This window comes from Mytilus trossulus, chromosome 10 (genome assembly GCF_036588685.1).
Source record: "Mytilus trossulus isolate FHL-02 chromosome 10, PNRI_Mtr1.1.1.hap1, whole genome shotgun sequence".
In the NCBI taxonomy this organism is placed as follows: domain Eukaryota; kingdom Metazoa; phylum Mollusca; class Bivalvia; order Mytilida; family Mytilidae; genus Mytilus; species Mytilus trossulus.
The window spans coordinates 23,000,936-23,019,366 of NC_086382.1; the positions used below are offsets into that span (position 1 = coordinate 23,000,936).

The 18,431-nt window shown below is 32.1% G+C and overlaps 1 protein-coding gene across 1 annotated transcript; it reads right to left on the bottom strand.

The window, feature by feature from the left end:
* Positions 1–13,943: 13,943 nt before the first annotated feature.
* Positions 13,944–15,578, bottom strand: LOC134687764 (uncharacterized). Its single transcript, XM_063548222.1, has one exon. The coding sequence runs from the start codon at positions 15,576–15,578 to the stop codon at positions 13,944–13,946; it is 1,635 nt and encodes a 544-aa protein (XP_063404292.1).
* Between the last annotated feature and the right edge of the window lie 2,853 nt (positions 15,579–18,431).

Genomic DNA, 18,431 nt, shown 5'->3' on the forward strand with positions numbered 1-18,431 from the left:
AGGGGGATGCCTTTTTTCAATGAAAGGCATTAAAATTTTCAATTTGAGAAGGAAATTCCAAAAAGCGTTTTCAGGGGTTTATTGCTGAATATTTTTTTTTTTGAACCTACCCTCTTTTTGTATCTAAATAGAAATGAATGATTTTCTGTGTTTGAGTAATAAATGTGTAGAGATAGATTGATAAAGGGATGGACAGGGGTATAGCTGTGTTCTGTATGCACTTTAATTTGTTCATTGAATGTATCCTTCAACGTACGTTCAACTTCGGCAAGCACAACTTTGTCAAGATGGTCATCGTCTGCTTCATCTGGTTCACGACTGATGTCTGCAGTCCTAGTTTGTTGGTTAGTCCCATGTTCTTCATCTTCTGATGCTGTGTCTGGATATGTTACTTCCAGTTCAAGTTGCGGCAATATTAAACGGATTAATAGGACTGCATTGTCTTCATAATTGTACTGGAACGTATCGGCAATATCTGGGTCAGCCATTGTTTACAAAATAAACAAGTGCGCAAGACTGCGTAGTAATATACACATTCCCGAGGCAGGTCAACTGTGGAATGGACTACCGACAACAGCCAATGAAAACATTCGTTTAAAAATAATTGCATTAGAATGGACCATTTACTCCGTCCCTCTTAGTATTAACCATAGATGTATACATATATAACCAATTTTCTAAAGTAAATGTTTACAGTAGCGACAAGCAAAGTTTTCACCAACGTCCACCAGTTACTATGATTTTGTGACTGTAGTACAACTCAGGCAAATATACTTTACCTTTGAAAGAAAAGCATAGTTTTTTGCTCTTCTGAGGCTGGTTTCTTCCCTCGCAACATACGGGTATCTGATTCTTTCTATGTGCTAATGTTACACTACGTCTTCTAATAAGGGTGAATGTTGGCACCTGTTAAAACGAAGGTTGTCGTTTGTTTATGTGGTTCATAAGTGTTTCTTTTTTTCCTCGTTAATGATATAGATTAGACTGTTGGTTTTCCTGTTTGAATTGTTTTACATTAGTCATTTTGCGAAGAATTGAGTGACGTGGGTCTTATTGAGAGTAGTGTTACGTAGTTTAGAATGGAACAGCTGTGATCTTTGTGCAAGATATATTCTACATCCACCCCTTGTGAAAAACTGCTTGACAGTTATAAAGAAGGGAGATATGCATCGCAACAACTTACTCCAGGTGAAATGCAAATGTATTTCGTAGGTCCAAAGCGTATACATAAAAACCGAAAATCCTTACACTATAATCTCTGTGGCAACACTTTCGAGAACTTTCCCAAAAAAGAAATCCCATGATTTGTGCATGCAAACACAACAATGAGCAATGTTGCAAATAAATGAAATACAAATAAAAGGTGATCGTGAAATACCGTTTCATAAATTGTATACCTGTAAGAGATATTAAATTATAAATTATGTATATCAAGACTTCTACACTTTTGCAGAAACAAATCTTAAAAATCTTTAGTTTTTTTCAAATCATTCTTTTTTAGTGATGAACGTTAACATAGGTTAACTTATTATGGCTTTTAATTTCATAATTTTGTAGTCTATAATAAAAAAAAAGTATCTTTGTTTTAAAAACTCAAAACAGAAAGTCCCTAATCAATGTAAAAAAAGCTGGATTGAATTTGGTTTTTAAAGCTAGCTGAAACCCCTTACTTGTATGACAGTCGCATTAAATTCCATCACATTGACAACAAATCGTGAATTAAACAAACAGACATAATAGGAAAAAGATTTGGAAATAGGGATACAGCAGTCAACATTGTGTTATAATCTTAATCACAATAAAAAAAAAATATATAGTTTAAAAAGAAGCACTAAAAGGCATATATCAAATTTAGCATCCTTATTCATTGCTTTCTTATTTTTGTATTTATATATGTATGCAAAAATCACCCTATAAAGGATTGAAAGATGTTGAATACTAGAACCGAAAGGTTAGATGAATATAACTCTTACGCAGAATCGCGCGTTTAAAGTAGGGACAAAAGACATCATGTAATTATTAGCCTCATTATCGACATGTTTGCACTTTTGCGGATAGGTGTCTAATTAGCAATCATATCACATCTTCTTAATTTTTTTTTATAGATACGTAAAGGTGAGAGAGTAATTTGTGTTTTTTGTTGTTAATTATGCAATTACTTAACGTGAAAAGACGGGAAAACACGTGTTATATTTTATTAGTAGTATGTAACTGAAATTACCTCCCGTTAAAATGTTCATTTCAATTATTTTGAAAAAATTTGAAAAATAAAACATTTTACTCTATTAAACTTATAAATTCAATAAAGTGATACAATTTGTATATATAAATGAAAGTAACATACCAAGAGTTGCTTTCTTTCAAAAGTTTAACTGCAAGAATAAGAAATAAAAAATACCGCAACTAGCATTATTTTGTTTTTTATAAAAAGATTCATTTCAATTGATTGGGTGCGCTCTTACCTAATGAAGGCTACTGAAGGTAAGTGCGCCAACTTTTCAAAGTTCTGGTAGGCAGTGGTCTTCTCGCCTATGGACTGTCATAATGTACAGCGCCGACGGAGAAGAACCAATAACTGCTTTAACCGTGCACCTTTATAAGGTGTATTTTCTTAATGGGTTAGCAATGGCCCTAAAGAATTTACTTTGGAACGAATCTTTATCTATCTTTTTTGTTCTTTCTTTTTATTATTCTTCCAATCTTCCTTCCAATCTCTCTCTCTCTCCCTCTCTCTCTCTCTCTCTCTCTCTCTCTCTCTCTCTCTCTCTCTCTCTCTCTCTTTCTCTCTCTTTTTCTCTCTCTCTCTCTCTCTCTCAATCTCAATCTCAATCTCTCTCTCCTTTCCTTTCCTTTCAGTTGTACTTTGATCTCTATCTTCCTTTTTGTCTTAATCTTACTTTCTTTCTCTATTTCTGATGAGAGTGAGTAAGATTGTGAGAGAATGTGAGTATGGACGAGAGAGAGAATGTAAGTGTGGGAGAGAGATTGTGAGTGTGGGAGAGAGATTATGAATGTGGGAGAGAGATTATGAGTGTGGAAGAGAGAGAGAGAGATGGTTAGTGTGGGAGAGAGGGGTAAGTGTGGGAGAGAGATGGTGAGTGTGGACGAGAGATGGTGAGTGTGGACGAGAGATGGTGAGTGTTGGAGCGAGAGATGGTGAGTGTGGGAGAGAGATAGAGAGTGTGGGAGAGATGGTGAGTGTGGGAGAGAGCTGGTGAGTGTGAGTTTGGGAGATAGATTGGGAGTGTGAGAGAGAGAATGGGAGTGTGGGAGAGAGACTGTTAGAGAGATTGTGAATTGGAGGGTGTGAGAATTGAAGAGGGCAAGACAGTGATAGAAGACGACACAGTGAGAGAATAGGTTAAATACAACAAAATTATTTTTGGGTAATTGGTATGCTTTTGTGCTGTAAAATTACTGTAATTAATTTCGTTTCTTTAATATTGAAACTACAATAAAGTAAATTTCTAGTGCTTTTCATGACATAAATCCGGCTTTTTATTTCAGAAATAAAGAAAAGACTAGAAAGATGTTCAATTAATATTTTCTGTTTCTTCAATCTTTCTAAAAAAAAAAACCGCATACGCAAGTTAGTTACCGGCTCCTGATTTGAGACAGTCATATAAATACAGAATATGGCGGAGTTAAACATGTTAACGTGATCCCAACCCTCCCCTAACATGGAACAGTGGTGTAACAGAACAAACTACGAAAATTAGTTGAAACTTGAAATGTTTAACTCTTTATCTATTTTGAAGTTTCATAAATACATTTGTAGACGAAACGCGCGTCTGGCGTACTAAATTATAATCCTGGTATCTGTGATAACTATTGTAAACTTATATTATAAGCAAGGTAACGTTTTGTTTATATGCAGAATATAAAAGAATTGAGTGACGTGGGTCTTATTGAGAGTAGTGTTACGTAGTTTAGAATGGAAAAGCTGTGATCTTTGTGCAAGATATATTCGACATCCATCCCTTGTGAAAAACTGCTTGACAGTTATAAAGAAGGGAGATATGCATCGCAACAACTTACTCCAGGTGAAATGCAAATGTATTTCGTAGGTCCAAAGCGTTTACATAGAAACCAAAAATCCTTACACTATAATCTCTGTGGCAACACTTTCGAGAACTTTAAAAAAAAAGCAATGTCATGATTTGTGCATGCAAACACAACAATGAGCAATGTATTCCTGTAAGAGATATTAAATTATGAATTATGTATATAAAGACTTCTACACTTTTGCAGAAACAAATCTTTAAAATCTTTTGTTTTTTTCCAATCATTCTTTTATAGTGATGAGCGTTAACATAGATTATCTAATTATGGCTTTTAATTTCATAATTCTGTAGTCTATAATAAAAAAAAAAGTATCTTTGTTTTAAAAACTCAAAACAGAAAGTCCGTAATCAATGTAAAAAAAAATCTGGATTGAATTTGTCTTTGTTCAATGAAAAAAGTTTAACCTGTTCAATAATTGTAAAGACAACAAAAAATGAATATAGATACATTGTATGTAGGTTATTTGTTATCAAAAGTACCAGGATTATAATTTAGTACGCCAGACGCGCGTTTCGTCTACATAAGACTCATCAGTGACGCCCAGATTAAAATAGTTATAAAGCCAAACAAGTTCAAAGGTGAAGAGCATTCAGAATGAAGCAAATGCAAAACAAAGAGACAAAGAAAACATTCTGCTAAAGACTTTATTCTTTATTGAACTAGGAAAAACCTCGGACAAAAATTCATATTAAAAAAAAGAAATGTTAAAACAAACAAAAAAGTGAACTGATGTGAACTAAGGAAAAAATTCAAACCAAATCTATGCACGATGAGTGTGGCCCACATTTCTTTCTACCAATATGACGTTAATATATTTGATAAGTCCTTTTGCAATTGTTGTGTCTCTTACTTAATGTTTTAATTTATTTTTTATTGTTATTTCATCTGACTTTGAATTCGGGAAGAACTGTGCGAGTTTTTGTTTGTAAAATGTAGTAATTATAGAATGACTTACATTCATATAAGTTGAATGGACCATTTACTCTGTATCTTCAAAGTATTTACCAAAGACGTATACATATATAACAAATTTTCTAAAGTAAATGTTTACAAGTAGCGACAAGCAAAGTTTTCACCAACGTCCACCAGTTACTATGATTTTGTGACTGTAATACAACTCAGGCAAATATACTTTACTTTTGAAAGAAAAGCATAGTTTTATGCTCTTCTGAGGCTGGTTTCTTCCCTCGCAACATACGGGTATCTGATTCTATCTATGTGCTAATGTTACACTACTACACTTAATAAGGGTGAATGTTTGCAACCGAAGGTTGTCGTTTGTTAATGTGGTTCATAAGTGATTCTTTTTTTCTCTCGTTAATGATATAGATTAGACTGTTGGTTTTCTTGTTTGAATTGTTTTACATTAGTCATTTTGCGATCCTTGTTGCTTGCGGTTTGATGTAAGCGTTAGCTCCTTGTTAAAGGCCGTACTCTGACCTAAAATGATTTACACGTTGCGACTTGAACGGGTTATCTCATTAGCACAATTACCACAAATTTTATTTCTCTCTGAGACGTAAGTCAGCAGATATTAGTCAGTGAACCAGTCTGCTCCTTTTTTTGGGGGATTCAGGATGTGGGTTCAGAAGTTGCAAGCATGCAACTCATATGTGTTTAAATAAATGATATATTAGAAACATCCTGTTGAGTTTTGCAGCAGTCTATAAAAAGATACTTCTGAAAAAAGATATGCAGAAGGATTAACATCTTTTTGGCTAATTAAAACGAATAACATGCCTTTTGTGAGGATCTATATGGGGTCTATAAATACTTTATTCTTTAACAATTCTAACAATTTTTGTTCCTGATTGATTTTTATCCTTATATTTTCTCGTTTCTCTTTTTTTTTTTTTATAGATTAGACCGTTGGTTTTCTCGTTTGAACGGATTTACACTGGTAATTTTGGGGCCCTTTATAGCTTGCTGTGCGGTGTGATCCAAGGCTCCGTGTTGAAGGCCGTACTGGTTTACCTATACTGGTTTACTTTTTTAAAAATTGTTTTTTGGATGAAGAGTTGTCTCATTGGCACTCACACCACATCTTTCAATATCTATCTAGTCTGAATTCATAATTCTAAACCCCACTATTCTCTTATTATCTTGTTAAGCCTATTTTTCCTTATTCTAATTTAGTCCATTTTTTTGTAGAATTTGACATTGTTCTCTATTATGTTAACCTTATCCTAACCTTCTTATCTATGAAGTACAATCGTTGGTCGATTATGAGTTATGATTGCTAAACTGTAATATTACATTAAATGCATAGTCATAACAAATAAGAAATAAAAGACATACAAGTTCTGTCACATCGTTGATCTTTAAATTTTGGGGTTAGATTTTTATTAGACTTAATTTTCCTAATACAAAAAAGTATGATTAGTGACAACATGTTTTATCTTATAAACCCCAGTGTTTACATAGAACTATATAATTTCTTTATTATAATCTCCCACAAAACATAAGCTAATATTCATATAGAGCTTCAATTGCGACCAAACTTCATTGATTAACTGGATTGCGTTTAGAAAGATTTATTCTAATATATAAAATCTTTACATAGCGACGGGACAAAGTGGATAATTTACAACAAAAAAAACTTGAATTAACTCAAAAATAGAAGAAAGGTAAAACACATTTAATATTGCTAAAAAATATTTCTTTTACCTTGATTGGCCTTTTTCATGCAGGTGTATACATAGCTGGATGGTGAATTACTTGTTAATGTCCATTGGCTAATACTTCATCAATGTCACGACGGAAACCTGTTTAAGTTACACACATTGCAACTTCTAAAAGTAAAGACAAATATGCATAAAAAAATATTGGATAATAAAAAAAAAACCATTAAAGATGTACAATTGTGGGGATCCGGAAGTGACAAATCACCGATGTTGTCTGCTTAACTGAAAAATAATATTGAGCATCATAGTGATCACTTCATCACATTTTTTAATTCCATGTATTTCGATTTTAATTTAGAGCTATTGATTAATTGGTTTAAAAATGCACTTATAGGCTATTTCATGGCAGTTAGATTATATTGGTGGATGAAACCTGAGTGCCCTAATAGAACCACCGATCTTCAGTAGGAATGCTGACAAACCCAGATAGTTATGATTGCAGTCGAGCGTGCTGCAATGTTCGGGATTGGACTCATAACGTCAGTGTTGACAGCCTAACGATACAGTAGTTCAATTCTAATATGTAAGGGTGAAAGAGAAATTATATATCAAAAATATTGAATATAAAGTTCTTGAAATGAAAATTGTAGAAAACGTCCATGTTCTGTAAGCAATTGTAGTTACATCTGATTTGGTCTTCAAATATCTTTACAAAAAGACTTCTTTCATCAACTTGTCACCTAAATCTGTGAATCTCTGATACCAAAAACGTACAGTTAAAAGAATTTTGTAATTTGTTTTTATTTCACTTCCGTGAAGTATTGATTTTAGCATTATTCAAGAAATTTAAATCAATACTGCCAACACTGTAAGTGTTTACGAGATAGATTCTGAGACAGATGTTTTTTTTTTTAAATTCAGGCAAGTTCTGTTTTGAGATTTGACACAAATATGTATTTAACAAATGCATTTCTTTGATTATGATTATTTTCTCTATGTCTTAACGGATGGTCTGAACTGTTATTGCTATTGAAAGGCTTAAAAACACCAAAACACTCAGAGTAACAATCCGACTTTCAAAGACATCAAAATCGTAAGACGGGTATTAAATGCAGAACAAGATGTATTTGACTTGCTTAGTTCGTATTGTATGCGTCGATAGACGAACAACTACATGTATACGGAGAGTCGATTAAAAAAGGAGAAAGAGATTGAAAAAAAAAAAAAAAAAAAACCAACTACCGTTAAATTGCATTTTTTAAAGTTCATATAGAGTAAGGAATACCAAATGAAATTATTTTTTATACCATTAAGATAAGCTTAAGTCCTAATCTATACTATTAAACGAGAAGACCTCATTTTGTGCGTCGCTTCTCCTCCTTCCACAATAAATTAATCATCATGCCTGTGTCCTATAGGTAACATGTATAGTCACATGTGTCATCTATTCTCATGATCATTTAGTTTGGTTTATTTTGGGATAAAAACGAAAAAGAATGCGTCCAGATATTTTCCCGTCATTGGACAAAACTTTGAGTCATATCAGACTTCCGGTTTGTGTTTTTCTGTACTTTGAAAATACAAAGACTATGAATAAAGTATAAACATTTGCTTTCTGCTATCATTTTGAGTTCTAGCATGTATCATCCTTGCTTAACGTGTTTCAGTTTGGGTTATTCAGGGAGGAAAACGAAAATGAATAACATTTGCTATTTACTATCAATTAGTTTACAGTGGCGGATCCAAACTTTTCATAAGGGAAGGGGCGATGACTGACCTAAAAGGGGGGGGGGGGCATTAGGGCAGGGCCCTAAGGCCCCCTCTAGGATCTGCCTATGATTGACTATCAACGGCGATCACTGTGGATATATTTCTGTATACTTACATACATTTACTATGAATAACTGTATTTGTTATAATTTACTATACATTCCAATGGTTAACTTGGGGGGGGGGGCTTTACTATTCATGGCGTTAACTGATGTGTATATATAAGTACCTTTGACTTTTGGTACATCTCCTGGAATTCTCTGTATAGTAATTGAAGTATATTTGCATGTTTATAGAGTACAGAAAAACAGTAGGTATAAAAATCAGTATTCGGAAAATACGGGGAGTGCCAAAAAATGTGTCCAGTCCTAAAGTGCCTTTGAAATTTGATACCTCTCCTGAAGTTCTCCATTCAGTATATTTTTTTTCAGTTTACATACGCTCTTTTTCCCCGCGATTTCGCAGGTGTTTTCTAGTAAGTATTAACTTCAAGGGGTTGCTGTTTCTTATCGTTTTAATTTGATGAATTGTTAAAAGAGAAATGCAAGCAATGAACTATTGATCCTGGAAAATGAGAGCATTAAGGAAAAAACTGAACACAACAGATGTGCTAGCACTCTAAGTTATTTGAGACTTCAACAATTTGTAAATTCATTTGGACATTTGAGGCATTGACGGTCAAATAAATATGGAGCTACACATATTTTTTTTAATTATTCATCACTGTAAAAACAAAATATGAAGCCGTGAATAGGTTTTAATCATTAATTTATATAAAACATACTTTTATGCCATTAATAAATTTTCATTCATTATTTAATGTATTTTATAAAGTCAGTTTAATTTATTCATATCATTTTTTATTATAATGTTCCCTGAGTGTATTATGGTTTTACATATAGTCTTTTTTTTATATATATCTCTACATAATCTTTAAGGCTTCTTTGTTGGTTGATTGCTGTTACATTGACATATATAAGAAATTCTTCTTTTATTGTTATCAACATTTGCTAAAAATAAAACGAATATTCATACAGTATATACTCTTAGACTAATTTGGAGAATAAGTATGGTTATTCCCTATTTTCTTGACTTGACAGAACCAAATCGATTTCGACTCATTGATCAACAAACAGTAAGAAGTATTACTATATCAACGCTAAGTGCCGTCTTCGACGTATAAACGATATATTTAGCCCCAGACAACTCAGAAACGTGATAGCTTACGGGTTTAAGCTTTTATTGCTGTCCTAATTCATTTGAGAGAAATTAAATCGAATATTTATTGAACATTACTATTTAACGTAAGAAAAAAAGCGTTATGAAAACAAAACACGAAACTAAAGAATAAATACATTTGGGAATTTCCATTGTTGATATGTAAACAAATGAATTATAAATAGAATCATATTTTTAAGGGGATTTAAGGTAGCGATGGACTTTTATCATTTAAAGACTTTTAAAAAAAAGTAAATCACAATTTTGAAATCTTGTTGACATTTTTTAAAGCGTCTGCTTTATATTTATATGTATGTATACGAGTTGCTTTAAATAACAGATTTCAGCGATTTTAAGAAAATTAGACAGAATAACGGCTGTACAAAGTCAGGAATATGGAAGTTGTTATCCATTAGTTTGATGTGTTTGAATTTTTGATTTTGACATTTGATAAATGACTTTCCGTTTTGAATTTTCTTCGGCGTTCGGTATTTTTTCATTTTTACTTTTCACTTGTTCATTTCACCTTTTCACGTTCTCGTCAGTTGTAAATCCTTTGCAGTAAAGATATGCATGCATCTCCTGTACGCGCAACCATTCGTTGTTTGATTTTGATTAGATAAGCGTCTTTTTGTATTAGAAAAAAATCGCATCAAATCACCTGAAATTGTAAGAGCATTTGATGCAGCACCATTGTCATCGTTTAGTGTTATCATATCAATTATAAATATTTTTTTCAAACGAAATTATTGAAATAAAATTAAAAGGGTTAAAACTGAAACAATGGATAATACTACTTAAGTGAAAAAGATACACTGCAAACTCACTCGCCATTGAAGAATAAGAAACTGCATCATACTATATACCAACAAGAATGTATGAATAGTACACGAATGTCCTACTCGCACTTTCATTTAATAAGTTAAGTAGACCGTGACATTGGGGTCAAACATATAGTTTGGCAATATAATTACAACGACCATACCATAGGGAAAATGTGTACTAGGTGTCATGTTGATTGAACTTCAACTTCATCAAAATCAGTTTTGACCAAAATGTTTATCAAAAAAACGTTAACAAAAATGTTAACAAAAACTTTAACCAAAAACTGTTACCTGAAGCGAGAAAGCCAAACGGACGAACGGACACGCAGTCCAAAACCCAAACAATTCGTTTTGGTGGGACATAAAAATAATTAACTTTTCCTCTTTTATACAGAATGGAAACTATCCTGTAAGAAGAAACAACGAGACTCTAACAAAAACGTATTCAAAATTATATCATAAACTATGAAAATTTATAGATAAATTTGATAAAATAAATTTCGAATGGGGAGAATTAACAAAAGCTATAAAGAATAATTGTGACTCACTTCAATTGTTTTATAACTCAATTTTGTACGACACTACATCTAATTTCATTTCAATCTGAAGATTTCTTTTTGCTGCTAGACAACAAAAACCAATCGGTCTTTTGAGTGTCAGAAAATCGATTTCTATAGCAAACATTATTTCATTTAACGGCAATAACTCTGCCATAGCCTGACCTATCCGCTTTTCTATAAGAATTCTAACTCTTTATAGTAATCCCAATATTAGATAAAGAGATCGAAGAGAAATGAAAGTAATTTTCTTTTAATGGGACATGTCTCCATATAGATTGAGAGGAGTAATAGATATGGCGTCGAAACTACTGTTTTATTGTTCACAAACTTAAACCCTTTTTGTAAACTGAAATGGAATAGGAAAATAAATATGTTGGTAGAGGAAAAATAAAAGTAGACTTCATGTCGCGTGGCCTATTATAGCTTCCTAAGCGGTATGGGTTTGCTCATTGTTGAAGATCGTACGGTGACATTTAGTTGATAAATTTGCGTCATTTGGTGTCTTGTGGAAAGTTGTTTTATTGGCAATCATTCCAAAAAATGCAAACATGAAAAACATGTATACAAAGTCAGATACAAGATCAACACATATCGAAAATTTCCAATATGTCCTATGAAACTTTTTCTTTTTTTACAAAAGATAATTATATGTAATGACATTTCATATGTCCGTCAAGATTTATGACGGGAGAAATCTTGAAAGATAGTATGCGAAAGTTTCAGTATGTTCGGGAGGTTTAATAACATAATCTGTCATTATTTTCACATTTAAAAAAAATTAAAAAAATGCCAAACTCCAAGGACAATTCAAAACGAAAAGTCCCTTATTCAATGGCAAAATCAAAAGCTCAAACAAATTAAACGGAAGGAAACAACTATTATATTCCTGACTTGGTAGAGGAATTTCCTTACGTAGAAAAGGGTGAATTAAACCTGGTTTTATAAATCCATCACTTCTATGACAGTCGCATAGAATTCAATTATATTGACAGCAATGTGTGAGCAAACAAAACAGATGTTATACGTAAAAAGTGTCAAAATGGCATATCGACACTTTATAGACAAAGCACAATTTATTAGCAAAAATTATGGACAAGAATTCAAAAAATGACCACAGCACAATGCCACAATGGCGGGATGTATAAAAACCGAGCCACGAAAAAAGGATATTAAAAAAAATGGACTAAACAGTAAAGGTTAAGAGTATACAAATACAAATAAAAAGAAGACTATGACACGTAATGGAGATGATAAACAACGTCAGTACCTATTATCTATACTTCAAGACAATCATGTATTATTTGTGCATTTTGGCTATTTTTGGTTTTGTTTGCTGCCTCATTGATTGACTATCTCCTTCAATTTCAATAAAATGTGAACAGGAGTGAACAGGAAGTCAGTGCGCACAATAAGAACTTGGTAAGCGTTCTGCATTTTGGTTTGTTCAAGACATACGAGAATCCAAGTTCACAAAAATTTGTAAGCATCAAAACAATGGGCCTTAACTGTATAGCTAGTTAAGAGAGTTTCAATGGTTACAGTAGTTTAAGAATAAATAAATTATTGATACATTTAGAACATTCTCGATATTAATATTGTTCGTTAAATTAAATCACTAATTACAGGAAAAGAAGGTTGAATCAAATTGTAAACACAGTCTTCAAATTTTATACTATATAAATATGCTAATTTGAATGACTTTTTGACAAAAGTAATAATGACAAGTTCAATGATCCTCTAAAATGATGTAAAAAATAATTACCCTCATAGTCAATGATTCATTATCCTAACCTTATTTACAGAATAAAGATTCTACCCCTGTTCACTGATTCGGAGCACACCTCTAATATTGTAAATATATGTACCATTTAGATATCAAATGAAAGACATGGATATGCATTTACAGTGCATTTTATTCTATGAATTACATTAATGTGAAAAATATGAATACACACAAGAAAATAGATATGGTAGCACATTCATTAACATCAAACCGTAATATTGAAGAGACGTTGAAAGGGGAATAACACGAATAATTTGAATGTTGCAGCTTACGACAATTCATCCATGTACATATACATTTAGCAGTTCTAAACTAACATGGTTCTACCGGTCCACATCCTACCATACATAAATGAAAAAAAAAACAATAGACCTATAAAACCTATCAAAGACCTCGCAATTATTCTGTTAATTTGCTAAAAAAAAGAAAGACAAATAATATATAGACAACTTATTATGTACGCAAGGTCTAAGTTGTTCCAATCTTCAGAAACTGGAGGTGATGAGATCTGACATAAACACCAATTCCAAAGTACACACTTCAACATTTGTAAATGAACTTCCCTGTATGTCAGTAGATGTCATAATTCAATAAATAACAAAACATAAATGAAACATTTTAGTAATGTATCAATTTCAGATGGAAGTAAGCGAAGTCGTATTATAAAAACAAATATTGAGTACTAGATATAAAAAAGAATTTCCAACGTTTGATAATTGTATCTGTTAAATAAGTCAAAATGTGTATTCGACACTTGGAGATGACACTCTGATGTTGTTGAAAGCATACTGAGGGACATATCAAACTATTAAACTGAACTAGTATACATTATTGTTACGGGGCCAGCCGAAGCACTCTTCTGGGTTTTATGTTAAATATCTTATAAGGAAAATTATAGAATTGTTTCCTTAGGCGACAATACTAACATTTCCTAAATAATTCTCACGATAAATATTTCTATGTGTTTCAAAATTAATATTGTAAATATACACACTGCAGTTTTTCATAAAAAGATCTAAGAAATAGAATATACACACATACATTCAACTAGAGCGCTCAAAAGTTGACCTTTTCCTTGTAACTCGAGATTTGATCAATTTCAACTATTTCCAACACATTCATAATTAAAAATGAAAACTTGATTTCCGTCGGCAACCCACAGATGGTTATTGAAAACACAGATGGCCGCTGGCTTGTCCAGTCCATTTCTTGCATCGAATAATGTTTTCTTGTACTTCAACTCTTTGTCAAGTACATACACGCTGTGATGACGATAGTCTGATACTATTATATTGCCAGCTTTATCGACGCATATTCCTTTGCATTCAAAGTTTCTATGAGGAGTTAACTCAAATATCCCTTTAAAACAATAAAGTTTATTACATTTATCAGATTTTGCCTCTAACAGCTCTATAGAATGCAAGTTAGATTCAAAGTCAGCACAATATAAGACACACACACCTGATTCTAAGTTTTGTACGGAACATGGTCGCTTCCAACCACTTTTAGAAAATAAGGAGCGCTCAGTTACTATTCCATCTGTATTCATCCATATGATATTGTTCCTGCTAGTATATCCATGTGTTTTATTTCCTGTAGTAGACCAGTTATATGTTACTATTATATCATCTTTTAAGCAAATACAATATGGATTATAACTTGGATATGTATACATGATACCAACGTCTGCAAATCTTACTAGACGTCTATTTGGAAGAAGTTTCATGATAAAGGAGTCATCCGAACGAAGAATCAAAACACATCCATCTTTTAAATCAACAATATCATCAACATTCTCTGCGTACACATCTTCTTGTAAGGAATGTTCGACAATTTTCAGCAACTTCCGGTTCGAAATGATCCAAGCATCCTTTTTAGAAATGGGTACTATTTTTTGAACAATCTTTATATCCTGTTTTAATTGGAAACTAATCGGATATTCATCTATTTGATCTGTTACTTCATCAGACGAGCTTTCTATTAAATCATCTTCCTGCATGTCTTCAGCATCAAACCATTCAATGTCTGAATCCTCAGAAAATTCTGTTTGAACTGATATGTCAGAATATGAAGGCAATGCCGATACATAACCTTCAAGATTTCCATCTAAAATTATATTTCCAATTGAAAACTCCAAAGTTGGTTGAAAACATGGGTTAAGACGATTCATAAATTTTTCACTCGAAGAGGAACATAACTTCATTGCAGACAGAAGATTTATAATATTGTTCAGGTTGTACCCGGGAAGCTTATCAACGTCTAAATTAGCGATTTCTCTCTCTACGTTATTGATATTTGTCTTTTGTTCTTGTAGAGATATTTGATAGCTTTCGATTGCATTACGTAACACTGACAAAAGACGTTCCTCCGCGATATCGATGTTTTGCTTCATTTTGTTTACACTAGTTCTTATTTCACGTGTATAACTTTCTTCGTCTTGTACAAGTTCTTTCTCTTTATCCGAAACCTTATCACTCAGTGAATTGAGATGTTCTGCATATTTGTTTTCAAGCAACAAGCCATACATAACTGTCCGAATAGCTTGATCGGCATCTTGCACTTGACTCAGTTCGTGTTTTTGGTGTAACTGACCGATGCATTTTAAACACATAAAGTCCTTACAATCTTTGCAAAATATCGTGTATTCTTCCGTTTCATGAAATCTACACCGAAGTTGTTTAGGAGACGTACCAACCTCTTGATTTTCTTCCCGTTCCAACGTATCATCCGCCATTACTAAAAGTGTTATCTAATATGTATTCTTGTCAATAGATAAACACTAGACCATGGTATGAAAATAGGTCATTATTGATTTTTATGTATTTAAATGTTTGCAACGAACTACAATATGAGATATAAATAACTTCTATTTCTTAATCAAACGATTAAAAATGGGAGATCAAAAATAAATTTCAATAATGCAGTATCTGTCAGTAAATGTAAAAGGTCGTTTGTTTAAATAACACTTCGTTAATCATTTTTGAAACTACATTTCAATATTGTAGTGATGTCGAACATGCAGGACATTGTAACATAAATCGAGACAGGTTAAGCAACTGGAACGAATAAACCCCAGAGAAAATAAATTTAAAATGATTGAATTTCTTACTAAAATAAAATTAACAACTTTAACAATCAATTATAATTACGTTCAGTTTGTTTTCATCTCCGTAAAATATTTACACATGCTTTAAAATTTTATAATAAAAAGTATACATGCATATAAAAATATACCCAAATTCTTCTCACTTTAAATTTAGATTAGTCTAAACTAGTTTCCTTCTATAAGCAAACACAGACAGAATCTCGATACAGTATTACTTTGTGACAGCACTTGATTGCCCTAATTGGATCTCTGGAGGCTGAAACATATAATCCATTCTATGTACGGTCAGGATCTCTCTGATTAACAGGATCTCTGTTATTAACAGCGATACTCAGTGAAAAATTGTACACATTAGACATAGCTTGTTATGTCTTAAAGAATTATTTCCATGGTGTTGAAAGAGGCAGAGCTATATTATTTGTTGAGCTTGGGTCAATATTTTCAAAATGTATGATTGTATGAAAATTAATATAAAAAATGGTGGTTTCAGTTCATTGAAAAAAAGTTTTAATCAGTTCAATAATTGGAAAAACTTCCAAAAATTATTATGTAGGTAAGAGACAAATGCAAACATATAAAATAACTGTTACGATCAATCTGTTGCATGTTTCTATATTTAATAGTGTTTTTGTTTAAAAGTTGTTTCTCTTTTCAGCAGTTTTTATTAAGTATTTTCAACCTTGTTCTGAAATAAATATGCAGATGGATAAACATCTCTTAAACTAATGTAAAATGAAAAATATATAGTTTATGAGGATCTGGATGGGGGTTCATCAATACTTTTTCTCTAACTTTTTAATCCTTATTATCTTCTCCTTATATTTCAGCAACCATTTATTCTCTTTTTGTCTTTTCACTTTTATTTGTTATCCCATTGTTTTGTAGTATTGGCCCATTATTATCTATTCCGTAAACAACATTCAGATCCTCATTTGCAGCACTATGATAGCTTTATCTTAGTATTACATTAAATACAAAGTAATAACAAACGATACATAAAAGTTCTGTCACATCATTATTTTTTTGGGTTCAGTTTTATTAGACTTAATTTTCAAATACAAGAAAATATGATAAGCGACAACCGGCTTTATCACAAAGCAAAGCTTTATAATTTCTTTATTATAATCTCCTGCAAAACATATATCTAATATTCCTCATACAGCTTCACTTGCGACCAAACATCATTTGATTAATTGGATTGCGTTTAGATGATTTTATTCTAATATATGAGATCTTTATATAACGCCGAGACAAATATAAAACGGATAATTTTACAAATACTAGTAGACTTAAATTTAGAAGATAGAAGAAACGTAATGCCCATATAATATTGCTTTAAAAATTCATATTACTGTAACATATATTTTCATGCACGGTACACATTGATGTATGAATGAATCAGTAGCTATCGTCCAGTGAAAATATTTCATCAATATCACGACGGAAGTACATTGATGTAAAAACACGCATTGCACCTTGAAAAAGTAAAGTAAAATAAGCATACATGTATAACATGGGATAATTCAAAAACTCATTAAAGAGGTACATCTTTTGGGGTCCGGAAGGGACAAATTGATTATGCTTTTTTGCTAACTGGTGAATAGAATTGAGCGTCATAATGTTCAATTGTGACATTTATTGTAGATCATTCTATTTCGAAAAAATTAACTACAATTTAACTCTGATGGATAGTTGTCTTATTGTTAATTATACCACATCTACTTATTTTCTATTGATAGATAGATAGATTGACTAGTGTTTAACGCCATTTTCAGTACTATAATGCTATGTCGTGGCGGTCAGGTTGAAATGGTGGAGGAAACCGGAGTGCCCGTCGAGAACCACCAATCTTCAGTAGGAATACTGATAATCATAGATTGGAATCAAGCGTGTTGCAACGTTTTGGGCTAGAAGTCACCACCTACGTGTTGACATGCTAATGATACAGTAGTTCGATTCTTATATAGAATGTTAAGGGGTTAAGAGAAATGACTTATCAAGCATATTAAATATCAAGTTCTTGAAATGAAAATTTGAGATACTGTAACCAATTGCAGTTATATGTAATATGTTCTTCAAACATCTTTACAAATATACATATTTCATCAACTTGTCAACTAAATCTGTGAATCTCTGATACCCAAGACGTACAGTTAAAAGCATTTTGTAATTTGTTTTTATACCACTTCTGTGTAGTATTGATTTTAACATCATTGAAAAAATTTAATTCAATACTGCCAACACTGTTAGTGTTTACGAGTTAGATTCTGAGAAAGATTGTTACTTCTTTGTAATTGAGCCAAGATATGTTTTGATATTAAGGAACAATGCATATTGTACAAATGCATTCCATTTGGTTATATTTATTTTCTGTATGTCTAAACGGATGGACTGAATAGATAGTGCTATAAACAGGCTTACGGTGACCTATAGTTGTTAATTTCTGTGGCATTTTGGTCTCTTGTGGAGAGTTGTCTCATT